Source organism: Phacochoerus africanus, chromosome 6, assembly GCF_016906955.1.
Source record: "Phacochoerus africanus isolate WHEZ1 chromosome 6, ROS_Pafr_v1, whole genome shotgun sequence".
NCBI classification, from domain to species: Eukaryota; Metazoa; Chordata; class Mammalia; order Artiodactyla; family Suidae; genus Phacochoerus; species Phacochoerus africanus.
The window spans coordinates 42,737,981-42,763,910 of record NC_062549.1 but is presented as its reverse complement, the minus strand read 5'-3'; the positions used below and the strand labels follow the sequence as shown (position 1 = coordinate 42,763,910).

The window sequence follows — 25,930 nt, the reverse complement described above, 5'->3', positions numbered from 1 at the left end:
AGAACAAAACTGATTGCAGTTTTGTTAAAACCGCAATGAAAAATACTATCATGGAAAACAGATTGGAAGAAGATAAACATTTATAACAGTAGTTTATCTCTGGATGGTGGGATAACAGTTGATTTTTTTTTCCCCCCAAAATTTCTTTTTGTGTTTTTGTTTTTGTTTGACTGAGCTGGGGATCAAACCCGTGCCACAGCAGTTACCCCCACTACTACAGTGACATTGCCAGATCTTTAACCTGCTGGGCCACAGAGGGACTCCTATATTTTCTAAATTTTCTATCATGAACATGAATTTATTTTTATTATCTGAAATGATTTATATATTATTTTTAAAAATGTTGTATGTCTACCTTGAGCCAGGAGAATCAACATTTGTTAAGATGCCTGCCGCTTTGTGCTCAGCATTTTATCATTGTTATCTCACCTGATCCATGAAATAACTATATAAAGTACACTTAATTTTTTTTTTTTTTCAGGTAGGCAAATGGTGCTCAGTAAGATTAGGTAATTTACTCAAAGTCTTGCATCAAGTAAATGTTCTGTTAGGCTTAAAAACCATGTCTTTTTTTCCGTTGAACCCAATTACCTTTCAAGTAGTTCACAGCCTAATAGAGAAAGCAACTATATAGACTGAGAATTGCAAAGAATGTGATGTGTTATTCTATGAGTATGAACAAGGTACCCTCTTGGTCCAAAGGAGGGGTCATTAGTAGTTCCGGGGAAATGAAGAGATGCTTTACAGAGTGAGTGATACTTGAGCTTAAAGAATGAATATGAGTTTGCCAGGAGAGCATAGTAGGGAAGAGAACGTCAGGTGGAAACACCATTTGCAATGACAGAGAGCATAGCATATTTAGAGACTATAAATAGATCAGTTTGAATGGACCATAGATAGACAGGAAGCTTTGGAGGGAAATCCTGGCTTTGTGAAGGGGAGCCAAATCATAAACAGCAGTGTGCATCAGGAGAAAGAGGACCTTACCTCACAGGATAGGAGTTTTTAAACCTACCTTTTCACTGCAGTATTCTTACTGTTGTGAATGAATGTATACCCTCCCCAGCTGGGTTGTGGGATCCTTATGAAAGAGTCGTATATAGTATTTGTGTTTTGAAAGTCACATGAAAATGCACATAAACAAGATAATTGAAAGATATTTCATTTTATAATTAAAAAACACCTTTAAAGATAATACATATGATTTCTAATTTTTAATTTGGGTTCTTTTTATTTTATTTTGCAGTGTGAGATTCCTATCTCTAAGATCTTAACTGACTTCCCCACTCCTACATTTTATGATGTGTACATTGAATATACTGATGAAAATCAACACCAATATATTTGGGCTGTGCCTGTGTTAAACTTAAATCTTCAGCACAATAAAATATTTGTGAACCAAGGTAAGACATCCATCCACACCACTCTTTCTCTGAGCTGAAATCCGTAAATAAGTCTACCAAGATAATAATTTAGTAAACTACAGATTATAAAAAAGGTCATAGATTCTCTCTGATTATAAGGTTTTTGTTTGGTTGGTTGGTTTTTGTCTTTTTGCCTTTTCAAAGGCCGCACCAGCAGCGTATGGAGGTTCCCAGGCCAGGGGTCTAATCAGGTCTAATCGGGATCCGAGCTGTGTCTGCAACCTACACCACAGCTCACGGCAACACTGGATCCTTAACCCACTGAGCGAGGCCAGGGATCGAACCCGCAACCTCATGGTTCCTAGTCGGATTCGTTAACTACTGAGCCACAATGGGAACTCCCTAATTATAAGGTTTTATATAGCGTGCCCAAAAATAAAACAGTAAGGTTGCTGGTATATTCAGAAATTTTTGCTAAATGTGTCAAGCTTATTATTAAGAAATTATATTATTGCTAAAAGTATATCCTGGGAAAAATTAGTAGAACTGTAAAATCAGGGCTTCTTCAAGCTGTCCTTGAGTTGATTTTGGGCAAATTAGTTTCTTTTTTGTTCCTCATGTTATAAAATCCAATTGGCTCAGGAAATTTGCAGGGAAAATCCTTCTAAACTGATGAAAAGTCCAGACACTTAGAAGACATTCAGGTACAGGTAGAGAAAGCCATGACCAGGAGTTGCTTGCATCAGTAGCTATTTTTGCAACCATCTCATCTAAAACAAGGTGTACTAATGTCATGTTTTAAATTTGTGGAGTAAACTTCTCCTTGAGCTCCATCTTGAACAGTAGAAGATATTATTTAAATACCTTTTTTTTTTCTTTTTTTTTAATGATAAAAGACAGCAACTCTGGCAAGTGGCTCCTGACTCGGCGTATCTTCTTAGTGGATGCACTAAGTGGACGAGAAAATGACTTAGGAAGTCAGCCACGATTAATTCGAGTTGCTACCCATATCTCACTAAGGTAAACAATTGCACTAAATGCGGCTTGCTTCATATATGAAAATGTCATAGTGAAAGTGTTGATCAGTAATTATCAGATGAAAACAATAACAGCACCTCAACTGGAATGATAAATAACGTGTTTTTAGATGCCTATGTAGATTAGTGTGCACAAATAGAGGTGAGGATTATGTCACAATAGCTGAAGGTGTTTGGCCAAAATTCACATTCTAGGCCCCACTGTAGGCCTGCTAAATTAGAATAGGTTGAGAAGTTGGGGAAGGTGAAGATAAATGGGCTGACACGGGTGTTAGAAAGAGCCTGCCAGGTGGTTGCAAAAGGCAGGCCTCCTCTGGCTCCCTCTCCTTTAGCAGCTACTGTTCTGTTATTTTTCAACGCCTCCCTCTTCCTGGGATACTTTACTGATGACCCTGCTTTCGGGTAGTGGCCTGCAGCCCTCCTGTCTCCTCCAGTGTGAGATTCCTATCTCTAAGGCCTTAACTGGCTTTCCCACGCTGATATTTTATGATGTGCACCTGGAATATACCGATGAAAATCAACACCCTCATCTTTCTGGCACTTCAACATATACTGTTTTTCCCCCTATCTTTTCATTTTGTTTTTCATAATAATTTTATGAGATAGTCACTACAGAAGCATTCTCATATACCTTGCTGAAGTCCCACTGTACGGTCTTTAGCACTCCTTCAGTCTGCTAATTTGGTGTCCGTAGTGAAAACAAAATTGAGACTTGTCAGGCTTGACTTGATCTTAGTGAAACCATGCTGGCCACTGTGTTTGGCACCTTCCTTTTTGAGTTGATAAACTGTACATTACTAATGCATTGAATTCAGCAAATGTATCCCACTGTGTGCCACAAATAGTAGTAGATATGACACATATTGTTAAGAATTCATCTTCTTTGAAAATCAGTGTATTATTTGCCTTTCTTGCTTTTCTTTAGGCTTAGTGTAACACTTCCCTCACTTTTTTTTTGTCTTTTTGCTTTTCTAGGGCCGATCCTGCAGCATGTGAAGGTTCCCAGTCTAGGGGTCGAATTGGAGCTGTTGCCACCGGCCTACGCCAGAGCCACAGCAATCCGGATCCGAGCCGCATCTGCGACCTACACCACAGCTCACGGCAACGCCGGATCCTTAACCCACTGAGCAAGGCCAGGGATTGAACCTGCAACCTCATGGTTCCTAGTCGGATTCGTTAACCACTGCGCCATGACGGGAACTCCACTTTTTTTTTTTTTTCTTTTTTTTAAATTTTTTGGCTTTGGCATACAGCACCTTGATATGGGATCTCAGTTCTCAGACCAAGGATTGAACCTGGGCTGCAGCCTAACCACTAGGCCACCAGAAACCTCCTAACACTTCTGAGTTCTTCAGTGATTTCATTTGTAAATGTCTTAGGACCTAGATCAAGAAGAGTTTCTAATTTGTCTCAGAGGGTATGAAACTTTACCCTCTTTTAACATAAAGAGGGTATGAAACTTTACCCTCTTTGATGTAAATTTTTGACCACTTCAGATAGCCTATATTGTTACCATTAGTTTATGTTTGACCTTCCCTAGTTTTCAGTTACTGGTTGGTTCTCAGATCACTAAGACTCTCCAAATCACATTCAGAAGAAACAATAAGTTAATGTATGTTTCAGGGCCTCCATGTATTTATACTAGAAATGAATTTTCTTTTAAACAGTATCCGCCTTGTACCCAACACAAAAAATGGAAACATCTACCCTCCCTTAATTACCATTGCCTACAGCGACATTGATGTCAGCGATCCCAACAGCCAATCTGTGAAGGTGAGTTCCTTCCTAATCAGGGCCTCTCTGTGGGTTCATATAATACTGATATAGTTTGCATTATGGTTGAAAGACAATATAGTTTGCATTATGGTCAAAAGACTGCACTTTATGTAGTCAAGACAATTTTTTTTTTTTTTACTAGTAATAATTATGGGTCTTGAGTATAAAAAAGCAAGAGTTAAATGTCACCATCAGCTGGGCATCGCTATTGAGAACCCCAGGGTATGCTGAGTCATGCAGCATCTGCTCCTGTCCTCTTTGGCCATTTTTTAAAATTTAATTTTTTTTAATTTTAGGGCTGCACCTGGGGCACATGGAAGTTCCCAGGCTCGGGGTTGAATCGGAGCTGCAGCTGCCAACCTATAGCACAGCCACAGCAATGCAGAATCTGAGCCACATCTGTGACCTATACTGCACCTTGTGGCAACGCTGATTCTCAACCCACTGAGCGAGGCCAGGGATCGAACACGAATCTTCATGATTACTAGCCTGGTTCGTTACCATGAGCCACGACGGGAACTCCTTTGGCCACCTTGCTTCTATAAGATTTTCTCCTTGCGTAATTAAGCCAGGAATGCCAGCCTTAAGTGGGCAAGTGTGTTCCTCTTCTCACCAGTCTTGCTTGCTTGATAGAAACACATTGCAACAGGCAGAAAAGATTCAGTTTATCAGCTTTAAAACTAGTAGTAATAACATGAACTAGAGAATGCAGTTTGGACCTGCAGCCAAGTAGTCTTCTGACTCTTTGCCAACTCAATGAAACTTAACCACAGAACCAAAGCCCTTCCATGCCTGGGAAGGCCTGTATATGGAATTGAGACCATTACATGCTGGAATTAGGCTGCACCAAAGAGAATGAGCCTGGGAAAGGCCAAGCTACACATCCGAAGTTCCTCCTCTCAACCTCACCAGGTAGATGAAGTGTCCCTGCTTTGAGGGGAGAGGAAAGAGATCGAAATCAGAGCAGATCTGGAGCTCCTGTTGTGGCTCAGTGGCATTGTCTCTGTGAGGATGCGGACTTGTTCATTCCTTGGCCTTGCTCAATGGATTAAGGATCCAATGTTGCTGAAAGCTGCAGCATAAGTCTAGATAACAGCTTGGATCCTTTGTTGCTTGGCTGTGGTGTAGGGCTCAGCTGCAGCTCTGATTCAGTCCCTGGCCTGGGAACTTCCATATGCCGTAAAAAAGGGAAAAAACAAAATAAAACCAAAAATAAATGAACCAGAAAACAGAGCTGATCCTTCTATACCTCTTCCTCCTTCCCTTCTGCCTCGAGAAACATGAGAACTGGGGGGTGAGCATTCCTTACCTCCAAGACTCATTAATAGCTTTTAATCTCTACTGTTTTACTTTTGTAAGTTTTAATGTTCTGGTTCTTCAGCCAGTACGTTTGACGTGTCCATTGTGCTTGTACTTCTACTCAGCTACACTCAGCTACTATTGGATTCAGGCTTTCATTAAATGAAATGTGGGCACATAACTTTGAAAGATTTTGTGTCATTTGTATTACCTGATTTGATATTAAGATTGTATACACTATATTAGAGTTCCTTTTGTGGCTCAGTGGTTAAAGAATCCGACTAGGAACCATGTGGTTGCAGGTTCGATCCCTGGTCTTGCTCAGCGGGTTAAGGATCCGGCGTTGTCGTGAGCTGTGGTGTAGGTTGCAGATGCGGCTCAGATCCCGCATTGCTGTGGCTCTGGTGTAGGCTGGTGGCTGCAGCTCCGATTCGACCCCTAGCCTGGGAATCTCCATATACCGTGGGAAGCAGCCCTAGAAAAGGCAAAAAGTCAAAAAAAAAAAAAAAAAAGATTGTATACACTATAATGAGAAGGGAAGAAAATCTAGAAACAGACTTAGTAACTACAGAAGACTGCCTGGTTTAAATTTTCCTGGAATGATCATTCTTGGGTGACTAAGAGTATATTTATTTTAATACAATTCATTTATGGGTGTTTTCTTTAAATATGTTTCCTGTCCAAAATATTCCAAACTAAGCCTTGACAAGTTAGGAAATAAGAGATAGAGAAAGTATTGAGGGAATCATAAAACTATACTGATAAAGTCCACTCAAATTCTTTATAATTGTAGAATGCACAGTTCTTTCATCATTTCTTAACTTCTCACTACAGGTATTGCAAAAGTTCTATGTTAATTTTCAACATCAGCTCCATCTCTGCTCTCGCACCAATTGCAAATAAACTACCTTCCTGTTTACTGAGTAGATCAAAACCATCCAATATTGTGGAGTTTCTGCTGTGGTGCAGTGGGTAAATAATCTGACTGCAGTGGCTCAGGTTTGATCCCTGGCCTGGTGCATTAGGTTAAAGGTGTTGCTGTGGCTGTGGCATAGGTTGCAGCTGTGGCTCAGATTCTTTTCCTGGCCCAGGAACGTCCATTTGCCACAGGTGTGGGCATAACCAAAAACAAAAAAGAACCATCAATATGAATTCTCAGATTTCCTCTTTAATACTTCAGAATCTCTGTTTTATTATCTTTCCCTCCTTTTGTTTCTATTTCTAAGAAAAGAGGACCCTTTTATCTTTATTAAAGGAATCTTCAGCCAGTACTTGTTTAGGGTACTTTCTCCAATATGCTGTTTTTCCCTCAACCCTTGCTTCAGCCAGCTTCTCTGCTGCTCCCTTTCCATTCATTGCTTATAACACCTTTCAGGTTGCTCCATCTTAACAACAAACTAAAGTGACCAAACAATAAGATCTTTCCCTATTTTGCCAGCTCTTTAGCTTGCTATCATGTGTCTTTACTTGATCTCCCAACCATTTATTCTTCCATCATTTGCAGTTTGGCTCTTGTCATTTTGCTTCTTTGGAAACCCCTTTCTTGAAGTCAGCAATGAATTCCACATACACTGGCTTTTTTTCTTTCACTCAGCATTTATACAGTTGATTCTCAAGCAACACAGGTTTGAACTGCATGGATCCACTTATACACGGATTTGTTTTTTTACTAAATGCTTAACACAGTGCTCCAGGAAGTTGGTTGAATTTGTGGATATGAAGGGCCAACTATAAAGTTATAACTGGATTTTCATTTGCATGCAAGTGAGTGCCCCAAACCCCTGCATTGTTCAGGGGTCAGTTATATAACATTTGACATGACTCCTGACCTACTCCTTGAAATTCTCTGTTCTATGACTTTGCTAAGACTTGGGTATCTTCCCTCTCCTACTTCTCATGCACCTATTTCTCTTAACCCTTCACTGGCTCTTTCTTCTGTTTCAATGTAGTGGTGTCCCTAAGATTCTTGTTCTTCCCTTTGATTAATCTTTTTTTTTTTTCATTTTAGGGCTGCACCCACGGCATATGGAAGTTCCCAGGCTAGGAGTCAAGTTGGAGCTATAGCTGCTGGCCAACACCACAGCCACACAGCCACAGCAATGCAGGACCCAAGCCACATCTGTGACCTACACCACACCACACCTCACAGCAACACCAGATCCCCGACCATTGAGTGAGGCCAGGGGTAGAATCTGTATCTTCATGGATACTAGTTGGATTTGTTTCTGCTGGGCACAACGGGAACTCCTGATTAATCTTTTTAATTTTTAAGGTGCGATTATTTAGCCAGTTGCAAAATTCTTCATACACGAGATCAGTTACATTCCTCAATTATTAGAAACCTATCAGAAAATGGAACATGATTAGTTTGGTTTGACTGCTGTTAATGAACCTAACCTAGTTCCTGATGAACCCCTCCTTCTTTAATGTGTATTCAAAAGGAATATTTAAAGCAGCGTGAATAATTCCCTAAAGCAGAAGTTCCCTTTGTGGCTTAGAGGTTAACAAACCTGACTGGAATCCATGAGGATGTGGGTTCAATCCCTGGCCTCACTCAGTGGGTTAAGGATCTGGCATTGCTGTGGCTGTGGCTGTGGCTGTGGCTAGCACCTGTAGCTCCAATTCACCCCCTAGCCTGGGAACCTCCATGTGCCGCAGGTATGGCCCTAAAAAGCAAAAAAAAAAAAAAAAAAAAATTCCCCAAAGCATATCCGCTTATGTATAAGTGAGGGTCAACTCTAGTAATATTGATAGTTTAAAAGTATGGCATTTATGGTGAAATTCAGCTACAAATATATTTTTATAGTAAAAGTAGTTTTGTGTTATAAAACTTCAGTATGGTTAATGTGCTTTCTTTTAAATATCAGGTTTCTTTCTCAGTCGAATATGAAATGGATCAAAAAGAAGCACATATCCAGACAGATGTGAGTTTAATTTAACCTGTTGAAATATCTACTGTACATTTTTTAACTTTAAGAAAAGTTTCTCATGTGTAGACAAGTTGTTAAAGAGATTTGCCGTATATTCCTCACCCAGCCTCCCTAATGTTAACATCTTATATAACTGAATACAATGGTCATAACAGGAAATTGATATTGATGTTGTCTTGTTAACTAATCTAAATACTCTTTGGATTTTACAGACTTTTTCACCATCCTTTTTCTGGTTCAGGACCCAGTCCCGGGTCACATATTGCTTGTAGCCATCATGTGTCTCTTTAGTCTCCTTAGATCTGTAACAGGTCCCCATTTGTTCTTTGTCTTTCATAACACTGGTATTTTGGGCCTCAGTTGGGTTCATCTGATATTTTCCCATGATTAAATGTAGTTATAGCACAAATGCCACAGAAATAATGTCTTACCCTTCTCAGTGAATCGTATCAGAAGATACTTGATATCAGTGTATCTTATTAACAGTGATGTGACTTTTGATCCTGTGGCTAAGAAGATGTCTGCAGAGTTCACTGTATTTTTCCACTTATAATTAATAAGTACCTTGTGGGGAGATACATGAGATTATGCAAACATCCCACTCTTCATTATTCTTTTGCCTTCTAATATTAGTATTCATAGATAATTCTCGCTGGTAAAAAGTATTACTGTGGTATTTGACGGATGGTGGTTTTGTATTTCTGTCATTTCTCCTATATTTGTTATATTTGTTCTTCTGTAAGGAAGAGCTGTCCCTTTGTCCATATTGATTTCTTTATTATTTATTTGAAACAGTATGGACTAATTAGTATTTATTTATTCTAGCAATAATGATTCATTACTATTTTCTTGCTCACATTGTCCCAGATTTGGCCACTGGGAGTTCCTTCAATTTGGCTCCAATGTCCTTTTATCATACCTTCCACCACTACTTTTGAGTACTTCCTTACTTTTTATTTACAATATCTTTGAACGTTGATGAGAGAAAGCACATAAATTCCAAAGTGTTTTTTCCTTTAGATTGCTTTGGGTGTATTGGGTGGACTAGCTGTTTTGTCATCTCTCTTGAAGACAGCAGGGTGGAAGAGACGCATTGGAAGTCCCATGATTGATTTACAGGTATGACTGCAGGAATTTTTAAAGTGTATTTTTTATCTTCTATTTCATATTCTTCTAAGAAGACCCAGCTAGAAAATGGGTAAAAAGTTGCCTTGAGTTTCTCTGGGTGGTAATTAGGAGAGGTGTATGTTCATTTCTCTCCCACATTGCTGTAGGCCAGTCTACACCCACCAGTCCTTGCGGTTTTCTCACAGCCTCACCAATCCTTGCGGTTTTTCCAGTCTTTCCATTTTTGGCCAATCTGGTGGGATAGGTGGTATGTCATTGTTGATTTAATTTTCATTTCTCTGATTACTTTTCATATGTTTTGCTAATCATTTGAGTTTCTCCTTCTATGAACTTCCTATTTATATCACTTGCCCATTTTTCTATTAAATTTCCAGTTTTTCTTTTTTTTTTTTTGCTTTTTGGGCCACACCTGTGGCATAAGGAAGTTCCCAGGCTAAGGGTCTAATCAGAGCTGCAGCTGCTGGCCTACACCACAGCCACAGCAACACGGCTGTGAGCCGAACCTCAACCTGCTGAGCAAGGCCAGGGATCGAACCCACATCCTCATGGCTACTAGCCAGGTTCTTAACCTGCTGAGCCATGATGGGAACTCCCAAGTTTCCAGTTTTTCTTGTTTATTTAAACATGTTTTTTACTTTACTTATTTTAAGGAGTTTTTAAATATTTTCTGAATATGAATCCCCTTTTGGTTTTTGATGTTGAAATTTCTTCTCCAAGGGTGATTTATTTGTTATTTTATGTATGTGTTACTTTGTTTAACAGAAACTCTTTATTTTATTTTATTTATTTATTTTTAGACTTTTTTTTTTTTTTTTGTAGAGCCGCACCCATGGCATAGGGATGTTCCCAGGCTAAGGGTCCAATCAGAGCTACAGCTGCTGGCCTACATCACAGCCACAACAACGCAGGATCCGAGCCGTGTCTGTGACCTATACCATAGCTTACGGCAATGCCAGATCTTTAACCCACCAATCGAAGTGAGGGATTGAACCCGAAACTTCACGGTTCCTAGCTGGTTGCATTTCCACTGCGCCATGATGGGTACTCCTGAAACTCTTGATTTTAATATTGTACTTCTGACTAGGTTTTCATATTATGGCATGTGCTTTTAGGATCATGTTAAGAAAACTCTCTCTTGGAATTCGCATCATGGCGCAGTGGAAATGAATCCAACTAGGAATCATGAGGTTGTGGGTTTGATCCCTGGCCTCACTCATTGGGTTGAGGATCTGGCATTGCTGTGAGCTGTGGTATAGGTCACAGACATGGCTCAGATCCTGTGTTGCTGTGGCTGTGGCTGTGGCTGTGACTGGTAGCTGTAGCTCTCATTCAACCCTTAGCCTGGGAACCTCCATATGTCTCAAGTGTGGCCCTAAAAAGTAAAAAAAAAGAAGAAAACTCCCCCATCTCAAGATCAAAAGATACTCTCCCACGTTTTAATCTATTAACTTTATAGTTTCATTTCTCATCTAATCCTTTTTAATATTTGGGGTTTTATTTTTTGTTTTTTCTTTTTTTTCTTTTTAGGGCTGCACTTGCTACATATGGAGATTCCCAGGCTGGGAGTCAAATCAGAGCTCTAGCTGCCTTCCTACACCACAGCCATAGCAACTTGGGATCTGAGCCACGTCAGCGACCTGCACCACAGCTCATGGCAACGTCGGATCCTTAACCTATTGAGGGAGGCCAGGGATTGAACCTGCATCCTTGTGGATACTAGTCAGATTCGTTTCTGCTTAGCCATGACAGGAACTCCTCATTTAATATTTATAGCAACAAGTAAGAGGTGGTTATTTCCATTTAGCAGATTAAGAACATAAGAAAGGCAAGGCAGTACACTTATTTGTACTGTGATGTCTTCCTGACTCCAGAGCTAAAGTGCCGAGGAATCAGAGGAGAGGGGCTTGATAAAGGCTTCCCAGAGAAGTGAACTTTCTGCTGGGTTATCTTGTGCGGTCTACAAATAGTCTCTGATGGCCTATGCCCAGCATGCCAGGATCTCTTCCAGGCTCTGGGGATGTGATAGTGAGCAAAGAGAGACCCGTTCTCTGCCCTCAAAGCTCACTAGAGTTTTCCAGAAAGAAGAAGGGAATAATATTCATGAGACAATGCCCATAATAATCCTCAAAACATTTTGCTTGAAGGTGTGGAGTGGTCAGTTGTTGATTTAAGCAGTTGGAACTGGCAGATAATGCTTAAAACTTTAATTTTGGTTTTTGGTTGTGGGAGGACCCTTTGGGTCAGGGGAATTTACATTTGAGTGAGAGTCACTGTATGTTTTTAAGAAGACTGAGAGTGATGCAAATTAAATTTACATTTTCTGGGAGCCAACTCTGATAGTAATAATATGGAGGATAGCTTGGGGAGAAGGGTTCCAGACTAGAAGAAAATTAGGAAGAGCGGTTTGTAACTTTTTAGATGGTTGAAAGATGAGAAGGGTTGACTAAGGACAGAAGCTGTTGAGAATGGATCGAAAGGTTGGGACCCTAAAGGCCACTAGGAAGTGGCTGCAGTTGTCTTCTAAGTGATCCATGGATACATGAAACAAAGCTTCAAGCTTGAGAAACTTGGTTGATAATGTGTTACTAAAGGTAATAGTATAAATAGATTGAGTCTATTGTAGCTGTAATTCTCTTTTCTAATTGCAGACCGTTATGAAATTCTTGTTTTACTATGCTGGTGATCTGGCCAATGTTTTTTTTACCATCACTTTGGGAACTGGTCTTTACTGGCTTATCTTCTTCAAAGTAAGTGATTTTCTGAATTTAACCTTAAGTGCCAATACCTAAATAACTGCTAAGCTCTTTTTAGAAAGGAACTATTTTTATTTGGGGGTCTTTCTTTCTTTCTTTCTTTCTTTCTTTCTTTCTTTCTTTCTTTCTTTCTTTTTATTTTGGCTTTTGTTTTTTGTCTTTTTAGGGCTGCACCCGTGGCATATGGAGGTTCCCAGGCTAGGGGTCTAATCAGAGCTGTTACTGCTGGCCTACGTCAGAGCCACAGCAACGCCAGATCCAAGCCACGTCTGTGACCTACACCACAGCTCACGGCAACGTCTGATCCTTAACCCACTGATCGAGGCCAGGGATCAAATCCTCAACCTCATGGTTCCTAGTCGGATTCATTTCCGCTGTGCCACGATGGGAACTCCTATTTGAAGGTATTTCTGATAAGAGTATTGAGGCAAGTTGCTAAACTCACCATTCCCTGAGTGTCCTGTGTTTATCAAGTGCATCACCACCTTCATCTTTTATGCTTTCTTGTTATCAATAGTGTTAGTAAAAATATTGTATGATCATATTTAGCGGCATAATTTTTATCACAGGCACAGATGTCTGTCTCTGTTTTGCTACCAACGCCGGCTCAAGAAAAACGTTTTGTTACTTACGTGGGATGTGCTTTTGCTCTGAAGGTAAGTTTCTTTTTCTTTCTTTTTTTTTAAATTTTTTTTATTTTTTCCATTATAGCTGGTGTGTACAGTGATCTGTCAATTTTCTACTATACAGCAAAGTGATCCAGTCACACATACATATACACATTCTTTTTCTCACATTATCCTCCATCATGCTCCATCATAAGTCACTAGATATAGTTCCCAGTGCTATACAGCAGGATCTCATTGTTGGAAGGTAAATTTCAAAGCACAGATCCCTGAATTTAAAAGGCCCTGCTAATAAACACTTAAGTCTTTAACATGAAAATGCTTTCAAAATCTTTAGTGTAAAATTTAGTCTAATTTTGGAAGAAAACACATATTCTATTTTACTAGGAAGTCTACTTTTATTTATAATAAATAACTCATTCTGAAAATCTGCCTTTAAAATTTTTAATTATTTAATTGAATCTGTTAGTTGAGAGTAGAAGGTACCATGCTGACAAAGTGCTCAACTCTCCGCATTAGTTCTCTCTGCTTCCATATTCCTTTCCTCCTCTTTCCATGGCAACCCCTTTCCCTACTTGACTGTTGTGTCAATGGACGGGAAGCTCCTTAATGTGCCCCTGTGGTGGATCTCATCCAGTTGTGGTTAAGAGTCTGCTGTTCCCACTGATCTGTGAGCTTCGTGAAGAGAGGAATCATCCCATACTTAGATTTTTATCCTTTGTTTGATCAGTAACGCTCCAACTAGGACAGTGCCTCAGTTTAAATGTATTCCATACATGAAAAATGTGTTTTTAATCAGAAACTGTCAATACCAGAAATAGAAAAATTAATAACGGTAAGCAAATTATAGTTGAAAACACCTTTACTTATAAAGAAGTTATGTGATCTAGAAAATAAAACATGCTTTTGGAAGGCATGAGAAAGAGTCTGCGCAAGATTCCTGTGTGAGGGGAGGGCAGTGTGTCTCCTTTCATATCCCCATTTCAGAGAAACACAGAAGAAGGAACGGTGAATCAATATGTGTATAAAAATCCTGTGAACTTAGTGATTCCATGCTATTTGATGAGTTTCCGGTGATTCCAAATGATGTTGTAGCCTTATCACTTGTGAAAATTACATATTCTTGTGCTTACAGCATGTTTGTTTATTAAAGCATCAGAGTTTGTTTCATAACAGGCTTAATGTAGATACTTTTCCGTGTTTTGTTTATCATTCTCAGGCTCTGCAGTTTTTGCATAAGCTCTTCTCCCAGATCACCATAGACATATTCTTCATCGATTGGGAGCGACCTAAAGGGAAGATTCTTAAAGCCGTTGAAGGTAATGGAAGTAGCCATTTGTACCAGAATTCTTTTGCTACCCCTGTAGCGCAAAGAAGGTAAAACCCTTTTTACTCATTTTATCTCAACCAGGTGAGGGTGGTGTTCGGAGTGCTACTGTTCCCGTGAGCATATGGAGAACATATTTTGTAGCAAATGAATGGAATGAAATTCAGACTGTGAGAAAAATTAACCCACTCTTTCAAGTACTTACCGTCCTCTTCCTTTTGGAGGTATAAACTGTTTGATGTAATTGTGTGCAACTTCTGGGTACCTCATAAATGTTAATTTAATGTAATTCCAGCTAAGTTTTCATCCCAGTGGAAGAGTTTTCTAAAAGTTAAACTATTTTGTCAAGTCATTAAAAAGTGCACATACATGAAATTTACCATCTTAATTAATCATCTTTAAGTATACAGTTCAATACTGTTAAGTACAATTCCTACTGTTGTGCAGTCTCCAGAACTCTTTTCATTTTGCCAAACAAAAACTCTACCTATTAAACAACTCCCTCTTCTCCCCTGTCCCCAGCCCCTGGCAACTGCCATTCTGCTTTCCGTCTTTTTGAATTTGACTACGCTAGGTAAGGAGTGGCTTTTAAATTACTGGTTTGTAGCAGAACCCCCTGGGGAGCTTTTGCAGAATACCTATGCCTCACCTCACCCTCAGAGATTATGTTCGATTTAGTAGCTCTGTCGTGAGCCCAGGTGTCTGTATTTCAAGAACTGCCCCCCCATGATTCATATTTTCACTCCTGTATTAGAACCACTATTAAAAGGTTTTCTAATAAAGTTATCGTCGAACACTGACTATGGACTGTGTTTTGTGTGAAGAGCTGAGGCTACAGCTTAGTGAGACACAGTGAATGGGTACATGCTTCTGAGCCCTTTACAGTTATTCCATGGGTCTGAGTAGAATTTCTAAAGGAAGTAATCAATATCGAATATCAGAGTGAAATAAGGAAACTGTTTGTATGGGTAACAACAGGTTTTTCTCAAGAATTAGCTGCTTAAGTTAGATGTGAATTATTAACTCATAAATCTATCTGTCTGCCTTCCTTTTTCCTTCCTACCCTCTTTCCTCCTCCTTTTCCTTTTTTTAAAATTAAAAGAACGTGTGTGTCCTTACGACATATGAACACTATCTCAAAAATTCATTTATAGTAGTGTTTTTTAAAGCTTTAAAAGGTGTTATGTGAGAAAGAAGTTTTATAGTCTAGTAAGTTTGGAAAACATTGGATTCAGTAAAGTCCTGTACATTCCTTTACCATAAAACCTCCCAGAGTCTTTAGGGTAGAAGGCATGGAGGTGAGTGAATATAATACACAAACCAGATTTCTTTTATCAAAGATGGTATCTTCCTCAAAAGACGCTTTGGAAAATACAGTTTTACAGTATAAAAATATTTTGCATAGTGCCTGGCATATGCTAAAAATTCATGAAATGCTGGTTGATCATAGGTAGTTTACTGAAGAAAGCTTTATTCTTTTGACAGAAATTTTTGAGCTTTGTCGGTGTATATGATAATAAGGTTATATTTGGCCTGTAGCCTTGTTGAAGAGAATACTAAATGAACTAGCTAAATATTTTCTATCACATACTTTGTAATTAAAATACAGGATAATTATTTTCATCTAGATTTTCAACTGATTGTACGAACTTTGAATACTTAAGTTTTTCAGCTAAAGGAAAGGGAGGAATAAGGAGTAGGGAGTTGAGAGGAGTGTTTCATTTTCAGACCAGAGGAGTTTTCTTTATCCATGTCTGTTTAAATTATTAGTTTGGTTTTTTTTTTAATTTCAGGTTGTGGGATTCAAGAACTTAGCATTAATGGACTCATCCTCTAGTCTTTCCAGAAGCCCAGCTAGCTACATAGCTCCTTACAGCCGCATTTTGAGATATGCAGTGTCTACTGTTATTTGGCTAGTCATTGGAATTATACAGGTAACAAGAGAGTATACTTTTGAGCAATATTGCCTCTATGTATTTTTAACTCTCTTTACATACTAATCCTCAAATATTGACTACAACATGACCCTCTGTAGCATTAAGAAGATGACAAGAACAACAACAATTATGGCTAATAGCTAGTTCTTACATGGTGTGATAATCTAAACACTGTGTTAATTAATTGCATTACACAGATTGACCTAATCTTTGCAGTAGCCCTCAGAGATAGATTCTCTGAGTATCCTCATTTTACAGATGAGGATGCTGAGGCAAAGAAAGGTTAAATATTTGCCTAAAACCATGCAAGTAGAAATTGGTGGAACTGAAATTTGAACGTAGGCAATCTGATTTCAGAGTTCATTTTTATCAGTAGTGGGACTCAGAAGAGTCTTTCAGAGTCTGCAGCTTTCTACACAGGATTAATTTATAAATGATAGGAATTGCTAAGGTACCCTTAGTCTTTTCTTTGGACATATAACTTATTGTCTAGCATTTATTTACATATCATTAAACCTCACTCACATTACCAGTACTCCTCCTGAAATCTTCTTTGAAATATTTATTGGAATAGCTGAAACTAAAAATAAATCTTCTCAGATCCTATGACTCTAGTAGAGGATCTTTTCTATGCTTACTTCTGTTATCTTCTTAAAGCTTTAAAAAAAGAAAAAAAAAGAGAAGGGAATGAAAGGAAGAAAAGAAAGAAGCAGCAGCTATAGCACTTAACATGAATTTCTGCACTTCTTTCTCTTGTTTACAGATACATCCATGAGTGGGTGGAAAGAGCCCTTCTGTTTGGTTAAAATTTCTTTAACTTTTTAATAAGCAAGGGAAGATGAGACCTCTAGGAAGAGCAGGTTGGACTTTCTATAAACTAGAGAGCAAAGTTTTGCCTTCAAAGTCTATTTTAAAAGATTTTGGGGATTGAAAATCCCAAAATTCCTGCAGAATTGTAGGAATTGGCAGGATCCAGGTATCATTCTGTTACCTGAGAGTAAACTCTTTAAATTCACATTTATTTTACATTGGTGAGACTTGTTCAAACTTGAAGCTGCAGGGTAGAGCTAGTGAGGAACAATTTGACAATCAGAAATTAGGATTTGAAATAAGATAGGATTAGAAGAATATGGGGTTTGATTTTTTTTTCCCTTTCAGTTTTATTGAGCAAAATTGACATATAGCATTGTGTAACTTTTATGTACAGCATAATGATTTGACTTACATACATCATGAAATGATTATGACAGTAAGTTTAGTGAACATCCATCATCTCATACAGATACAAAATTAAAGAAGTAGAACTCTGTATTTCCCTTGTGATGAGACCTTTTAGGGACTTATTCTCTTAATAAGTTTCATATATAACACACAGCAGTGTTAATTGTATTTATCATGTTGTATGTTACATCTTAGTATATATTTATCTAGTAAACTGGAAGTTTGTACCTTTAGACTGCCTTCATCCAATGCCCCCCCCTTCCTCCTCCATTCCCCACCTTTGTAACCAGAAATCTGGTCTCTTTTTCTAAGAGTTTATTCCTTTGTCTGTTTTTTTTTTTTTTTTTTTGAAGTATAATTGACCTACAACACTGTGTTAATTCCTGGTACACAACATAGTGCTTTGATGTTTGTATACATTTCCAGATGATCACCATGATAAATCTAATTACCATCTGTCAGCATACTGTGGGGTTTAATGTTTATCATCAGTATAACATTAAGAAAATATTTATTTTTATATATACCAATATAAGGTTTTTTGTTTGTTTGTTTTTTAGCATTGCACCTGCAGCATATGGAAGTGCACAGGCTAGGGGTCGAAGTGGAGCTGTAGCTGCCGACCTACACCACAGCTACAGCACAGCTGCAGCAACTCTGGATCCTTTAACTCACTGACCGAGGCCAGGGATGGAACCTGCATCCTCATGGATACTAGTTGGATTCTTAACCTGCCAAGCCATGATGGGAACTCCTATAAATTTTTGTGACTAGATCAGATTCACCTGGATGTAGAGAACTGAAAGGAAACCATCTGAAGCTTTTCTTATTTGATTGAGTACAATAGTTAAAAAAACTCAGAATAGCAGTCACTGAAATAAAAGTGACTTTTCTCTCTCCCATGAGAAAGGAGAGCAGAGGTCAGCCATGGAAGGCCAGCAGGGTGGCAGCATCAGGCCCAGAAGCCTGTGGGTTCTGCTCTGCCCCCCAGGACTTCATCTCTGAGGTCACCTCACTGTCCATGGCTGATAGAGTTTCAAGGGGAAGCCAGGGAAGAAAACCTCACCCCTTCCTTCCCCCCACCATGAGTTTTAATTGAAAACATTAAAACAGTTGAACTGTAATTTATAAAACTTGAATAGTTAAATTGTATTATCACATATGAGGCATTTATTCCACTTTATTTTGTAGACCTGCAAGAAACTTATTTTGTAGTCCATGCTTAGGTTTCTGTTCTCCATTTCAGAAGAAGCTTTTGAGGAGAAAGTCTAAAGTTTTCTAAATCAAAACCCAACTGAGAGGTAAAATATGAAGAGAACAAAATCTGTATACAGCTGAGCATAGGTGGTTTTCAAGCTAATGTTTTAGGTATGAAAACAGTTCAATTCATCTCACATAACCACAAAAGCAGGGGCAGTAGAAAAGCTGACTCTTGAATACCCCCAGTTGGTTATTTATCTGGCATGACTCTTTTAGCTTTTCTTTTCCCTTGGTTTTCTTGTCTGTGTGTGCCAGAATCTTGCACAGGTAACTACCTGAGGGGGTGTTGGAGGACATGTCAGCAAACATGAAAAAGCAAATGCTGCCATAAACTATGTAGACAGTCCAATGGAAACTGTCCGCCACAGAGATGAATCCAGTATTGCAAAAAAAGTAATTCCTTGAAACATTTATTCAGCTAGCTCTGGCCTTGTGATCCATTTGCATGGGGCAGCGAGCTCAGATGCTCCAGCATAACTGACTGAGGAGGCAGGCAGTGGGGCAAGGGTGGCCCCAAACTCCAGGGCCACAGGAGCCGGGGTCTACTCCTGCATACAGCTTGGTGGGCCTGCCTAGCAGGGGAGTGCCATGGCTCTCCTCTTTGAGAGCCTTTACAGAAGCATCTTCAACAGCTCGTCGGCCAGAATTTGGTTACAGGGCCACACCTCACTGCACTGTCAATCTCTCAGCTGGCCAGCACGTGCCCACCCAAAGAAGGGGTCTGTTACAAAGGAGAAGGGGGAAAGGATTCTTGGGGCAGCAACTAGGCGTCTTGGGGCACCACTGACAAACCTCGTTCTGTGTTTCTCACTCTGCTGTCCTTTGATAGGAAAGTATTTCTCTCATGGTCACATTCTCAGATGATCAGTCTTTATTCCTCAAGTATCCTTAAGAGTTCCTTTAATCTGTGACCGTTCCATAAATTTGTCTGCACAAACTCTTCTTGATTCTCGTGATGTTAGGCTTTATTGTTCATGCCTTATATTTCCCCAAACTCACCTTTTCACCAAACTCAATTTCATAATTGAAGTGGTATCTTTTAGTTTTTAAACTTGAATGTTGTGTTTTTCATATTCTCTAAAGAAAATTTAAAATATATATGTAGAGTATTTAAGGAAAGTAGTTTTCAACATTCAGCTGCTATAGATTCATTGATTTATTCATTCATGTATCTGAATACATTTTATGTACTAGGCACCATGCCAGGTAGAGTGTTTTTCAATACTCAGCTGCTATGATTCATTATTTATTCATTCACATATCTGAGTATGTTTTATATACCAGGCACTGGGCTGAGCTCAAAGACACACCGAAGTAAGAACAAGTTATGAATTGTGAGGGGTCCTCTAAAGGGCATCAGCAGAGAGATAAGATAGCCAGTAAATGGAGGTGAGGGGTGTGGAAGTTAGAAATGGGGACAGCAGGGACAGCTTTAAATTGTGTGGTTAGGACATGCCGTCTTTCTCTGAACCTTATCTAAGTGTGAACTTTTTGGATTTATAAAGCTTCTCTTTGTAGTATTGTTACTAAAACTATCTTAAAACTATCTAGGCAAACACTGAAACCATTCCATTTGAATATTTGACACATTGTCTATAGTTGAAACAATACTTGACATAAGCTTTTTATGTACCACTCTATCAGAGAAGATTAATTTGAAAAAACAGCAACTTTTCTAATGGATTTTGGAATTTAGGAGATGAACAGAATTGTAGAACCAGACCTGAATGTGACCATTAATGCATTGGTTTATCCTAAAATTTTTAAAGCCCCTGACTTCCTCCCCCTGGTGTTTGTCCTATCTTATTTTAATGAGACAGAAAAGTTTTTAAAATTGAAACTAAGTTCCTTCAGTGAATCTTAACACAATTCCAGAATACTCTTCCTTTGACAGAAGAATCAGAGATGATAAGTAAGGTTTTATCCCACAGGAATTGTTATCGGCCGCTATGTTCTTGGTTGGAACTTCTTTTTCCTTAAGATGCTACATGGTGGCTATAAAAGAAGATTAATCCTAAAAGCTAATAAGCGTGAACTTGGCTTAATGTTTCAGATCATGTTCTTTGCTGTCTTTTATGAGAGATTTATAGAAGATAAAATTCGACAGTTTGTTGATTTATGCTGTATGAGTAATGTAAGTACTTTCTGACTTATCTTGCAATTGTTATTTTCCCCTTTTTAAAGGTCATGAGTACGTTAAGAGAGGCTTTAAAAGTGATTTGCTGTGATTGGATTTTTAGTCTAATTTCCACTAGTGGTTAATTCAGGGATGGTTATAATGAGCTACAAGTTAATATTTACTGCCTTAATTTTTCCTTCTTTATTTGTAGTTTCTTAATTATGAATTCCTTATGCACCAAGTGGTTGACTCAGCCTAAAGTCCCTGCAAAGTGTTCATATATCAACCTTGTTTCTTCCTTCTTGGAAGTGTCTTCAGTCTCTTTTCCATCTACTTTTTAAATATAACCTCATTATCCTTTATTACCTTATTATCCTTTTTGTATGTTTACAAGAATTCAACCCTAATTATTTTTAGAGAAAGGAAACAGTTTTAAGAAAAACTTAATTTCTGTTGTTTGCAGATGAGTTGCTAATTGCTTCTCCTTCTCTTTTTATAGATATCAGTGTTTCTGTTATCCCACAAATGTTTTGGTTATTACATTCATGGTAGATCAGTACACGGGCATGCTGATACTAATATGGAAGAAATGAATATGAATCTTAAAAGAGAAGCGGTATGAATATTTTCTTACATCTTTTTGTTTTTTAAGTTGAGAGGTGGGTTCTTGTAATCTAGGATTTATAATAGTATTTTTTAAGAAAATCCTCATTTATTACTTCTGAAGCTTGATAAGATACCAACTCCTTACCCTGATCATTGAAAGAGAATGAATCACATTTTGTCCTGCAGTTCCTGCATGAAGTGTGTTTTATTTTTTAATTTTTTTTATGTTTTTGCTTTTTGAGGGTCATATCCGTGGTATATGGAGTTTCCCAGGCTAGGGATCCAGTCGGAGCTACAGCTGCTGGCCTACACCACAGCCACAGCAACGTCAGATCCTTAACCCACTGAGCGAGGCCAGGGATTGAACCTGCAACCTCATGGTTCCTAGTCGGATTCATTTCTGCTGTGTCATGACGGGAACTCCATGAAGTTTGTTTTATTAGAGTAACCAGATAATTCATGAGGGAAAGTTCTTCCTGGTAGAAGAAAGTAAAAGGAATTCTGAGTTAGAACATCACCATTTTGTAGTGCTTGGTGGATTAATGCACATAGGCTACAGTCATCAATGGGTGCTAAAATAATTAAGTGAAGGATGATGAGGAACTTTATAATGAGAAATCAGGTGAAAATTACAAAAACTGGCATTATGTACTTCCTGTCATGACACAGTCAGGAAGTACATAATGTCACCCATGAAATGTTCTCGTCTAAGAAATTTGAACCTGAGTGTAATCAAGCCTTTCCAGCTTCCAGGAAATAGAAGCGATAGAGAGACAAAATAAATAATACCATGGGAAGCCATTAGCCAGATCCAGAATGTGGGATGTCTCACAGGACAAATGACCCCATGTCTCCAGCAAATCAAAGGCATGAAAAGAAAAGGAGAGGTGGTGGTAGTAGAAGAACTAGTAGGTAGTAAGGGAAATTTAAGGAAAAAATAAACAATTGAATACAATGTGTAGACTTTGTTTGAATCCCAATTCAAACAAACCAACTATAAAAAAAAAATCTTTGGGAAAAATCTGGGAAATTTAATAGACTAAATATTAAATTATATTAAGGAAAGATTAATTTTATTAGGTATGAAAATGGCATGATCTTTTTTAAAAAAAGATCATATTGGTTAGAGAAATAGGAGTATTTACAGATGAAATGACAGTATCTGGGGTTTGCTTTATAAGAAAAAGTTCGGAGGATAGATGAAGCAAAAGTGCTAAAACATGGCTGATTGATGAAATTGGGTGAAGTTTACTGTACTCTCTACTCTGTGCATTAGAAAACTTCTGTAAGAAATTTGTGTGTGTGTGTGTGTGTGTGTGCTTTTTAGGGCCACTCCTGTGGCATATGGAAGTTCCCATGATAAGGGTCAAATGGGAGTTGCAGTTGCCGGCCACAGCCATAGCAACTCAAGATCTGAGCCACATCTGCAACCTACATCACAGCTCATGGCAATGCTGGATCCTTAATCCACTGAGCAAGGCCAGGGATTGAACCTGCATCCTCGTGGATACTAGTTGGGTTCTTAACCTGCTGAGCCACAACAGGAACTCTCCATAAGAAAATTACAAAATATATATATATATATATATACATACACACACACACATATATATATATAATATACACTTAAAGGAAAATCCAAAATGATTTATTATTAAAGAACTATACTTGTGAGTTGCAAGAGTTTAATACATGATAATAACACCTCAGAGAAGAACAATTGATTTAATACATTGAACTGGATCAGTTGGTTAGCTATTAGAAACTCACCTGGTTTGAAAAGTTAAATGTAAACAATGAAACTATAAAAACCTAGAAAAGAATATTTCAGATTGTGAGATAATAATCTAAGCATAAAAATAGAAGGCATCAAAAAAAGGAACATTTATGCATTTTACTTTATTAATGTAGAACACATATATCCAACAGTTATAGAAATAAAAGACATAGGGTAAAACCCTCATAGTAAATATGACAAAGATATTGATAACAATTTTGAAACTCATGTAAATCAGTAAACAAATACTAAGTTAAAACCTCAATGGAAAAATGATAAAAAGATTTTTAAAAATATCTAAATAGGAGTCCCGTCATGGCGCAGTGGTTAACGAATCCGACTAGGAACCATGAGGTTGCGGGTTCAGTCCCTGCCCTTGCTCAGTGGGTGAACCACCGGCGTTGCCGTGAGCTATGGTGTGGGTTGCAGACGTGGCTCGGATCCTGCGTTGCTGTGGCTCTGGCGTAGGCCGGAGGCTACAGCTCCGATTCAACCCCTAGCCTGGGAACCTCCATATGCCGCAGGAGCGCCCAAGAAATAGCAAAAAAAAAAAAGACAAAAAAAATCTAAATAAACAGACTAATAAAACTCTAAAAATTATTCGGCTCATAAATCATGAAAAGAAATGAATGTAAAAGTAACATTTTTGCTTTCTTCTAATTACCAAACTTTTTTTAAATAGCCAATACTTAGTAGCATCAAGGACATGGTGAACTGGGCACTGGTCTCAGGATAAATGTTTACAAGCCTGCTGGAAAGCATTTGACAATACATACCAAGAGCTTTCTAAGAGTTAATTATCATTGACTCACTAATTCTATGAATCTAATAATTCAAGGAAATAATTAGCATTGTGAATAACTAATTAGCTTCAGGATCTTCATCATAGGCGTTATTTATAACAGCAAAAAAATATGGAAAACGAGAGAATATTAAGTAAATTCATTTTCCTAAACAGTGAAATCTTAGGTAGACATCAAAAATCATGTTTTATGGAACACCTAATGACATGGAAAGTTGTCAGGATTTAATGTTAAGTAAAAAGAAATTGATACAATCCCAGTTTTATGCCATCTCTGTATATACCTAGCCAACAACCGGAAATGAACTACCTTGAAATACCTATATCTCTTGGTGTTGAGATTATAGTTGATTTTTTTCTTTTTTTATAGCTCTCCATATTTTATAAATTCTCTGTAGTAGCATGTGCTTTTTTAAATGGGGGAGAGGATTTTAATAGAGAAATTAACCAAGTGTTAAATTATGTTTGCAGATTAGCTTTAGACAAAGAAGGAGAATGTTAAGCTCTAGAGTAGGCAGATAAAAGTCAGGAGAATTGAGGCAAGAATACTTGAGCTGAGCCTTGAACTATCAATGAGAATTGGTTAGGTGGGGCATAGGGCAAAATGCTACAGACATATATATGTTCTCAGGATTTGGATCATGTCAAGAGATATCTGGTCCATAGCATTAACCACTGGGTCATGCATCACTACCTTTTCACTAGAATTAATTAAGGAAAAAAAATTTTTTTGTCTTTTTAGGCCTGCTCCCATGGTATATGGAGGTTCCCAGGCTAGGAGTCCAGTCGGAGCTGTAGCTGCTGGCCTACACCACAGCCACAGCAACTGGGGATCCAAACTGCATCTGCAGCCTACACCACAGCTCATGGCATCTTGAGATCCTTAACCCAGTGAGTGAGGCCAGGGATCAAACCTGCATCCTCATGGATGCTAGTTGGGTTCATTAACTACTGAGCCATTACAGGAACTCCAATTAAAGAAAAATTTTAAGTGTTTAGAAAACAAAAAAGCCCATTTATGAAAGTAGTTAATTCTAAGGCTAGACTTTGTGGCATACATTAAGGAGCAATAAATTAATCAAAAAGAAAAGCTAAGAATATGAGTACATAATGAACTTTAGTACAAACTTTTTAAAAGTAGGTCTGAGTAAAATAGATGATATAAAGACCTGCAAGGGATTATGACAAGATAGAAATTAATAAAACTTAGAGGAGAGGGCAACCTTGGATGATGTTAGAATCTCTTTGTCTCAAATATAGTTCCAATTCACTTTCAGTTGGCTTCTACATCTTATTGAATATTGTATTTTATTTTTGAGTAAGCATAATTTTCATAATCTTGATCTTAATTTAAGTTTTTTAACTTTTCAGGAAAATTTGTGTAGCCAAAGAGGGTTGGTACCCAATACAGATGCTCAGACTTTTCAGATTGCAATTTCTAGCCAGATGAGACAACACTATGACAGAATTCATGAAACACTAACAAGGGTTTGTATAAAGTACAATTCAGGTATATTTTGTCAATATTTCATGTTATTTAAAAACCAGCAATGTAGGGCATGTTGCATTTATCCTTGTGTCTTTTCACATTAGAGAAATGGCCCTGCTAGACTGTTGAGTTCATCAGCAAGTACTTTTGAGCAGAGTATAAAAGCATATCATACTATGAATAAATTTCTTGGCTCTTCATCGATCATGTATGTATATCAGCATTTATTTATTTATTTATTTATTTATTTATTTATTTATTTATTTATTTATTTTGCTTTTTAGGGCTGAACCCACAGCATATGGAGGTTCCCAAGCTAGGGGTCCAGCTAGAGCCGTAGCCTCTGGCCTACGCCACAGCCACAGCAACACGGGATCCGAGCCCCATCTGCGACCTACACCACAGCTCATGGCAACGCTGGATCCTTAACCCACTGAGTAAGGCCAAGGATCGAGCCTTCACCCTCATGGATGCTAGTT

General features: G+C 38.2%; 1 protein-coding gene across 1 annotated transcript in view; it reads left to right on the top strand.

Moving 5' to 3' along the window:
* The window catches only part of TMEM67 (transmembrane protein 67), a 55,065-nt gene that overhangs the window by 22,979 nt on the left and 6,156 nt on the right, over window positions 1–25,930 (top strand). Inside the window, 14 exon segments of the mRNA XM_047783611.1 lie at window positions 1,247–1,403; window positions 2,261–2,384; window positions 4,069–4,174; window positions 8,344–8,400; window positions 9,427–9,525; window positions 12,183–12,281; window positions 12,857–12,943; window positions 14,133–14,232; window positions 14,325–14,464; window positions 16,034–16,174; window positions 20,712–20,792; window positions 21,277–21,393; window positions 25,334–25,450; window positions 25,556–25,663. Of these exon segments, the coding sequence (XP_047639567.1) occupies window positions 1,247–1,403; window positions 2,261–2,384; window positions 4,069–4,174; window positions 8,344–8,400; window positions 9,427–9,525; window positions 12,183–12,281; window positions 12,857–12,943; window positions 14,133–14,232; window positions 14,325–14,464; window positions 16,034–16,174; window positions 20,712–20,792; window positions 21,277–21,393; window positions 25,334–25,450; window positions 25,556–25,663 (1,533 nt within the window).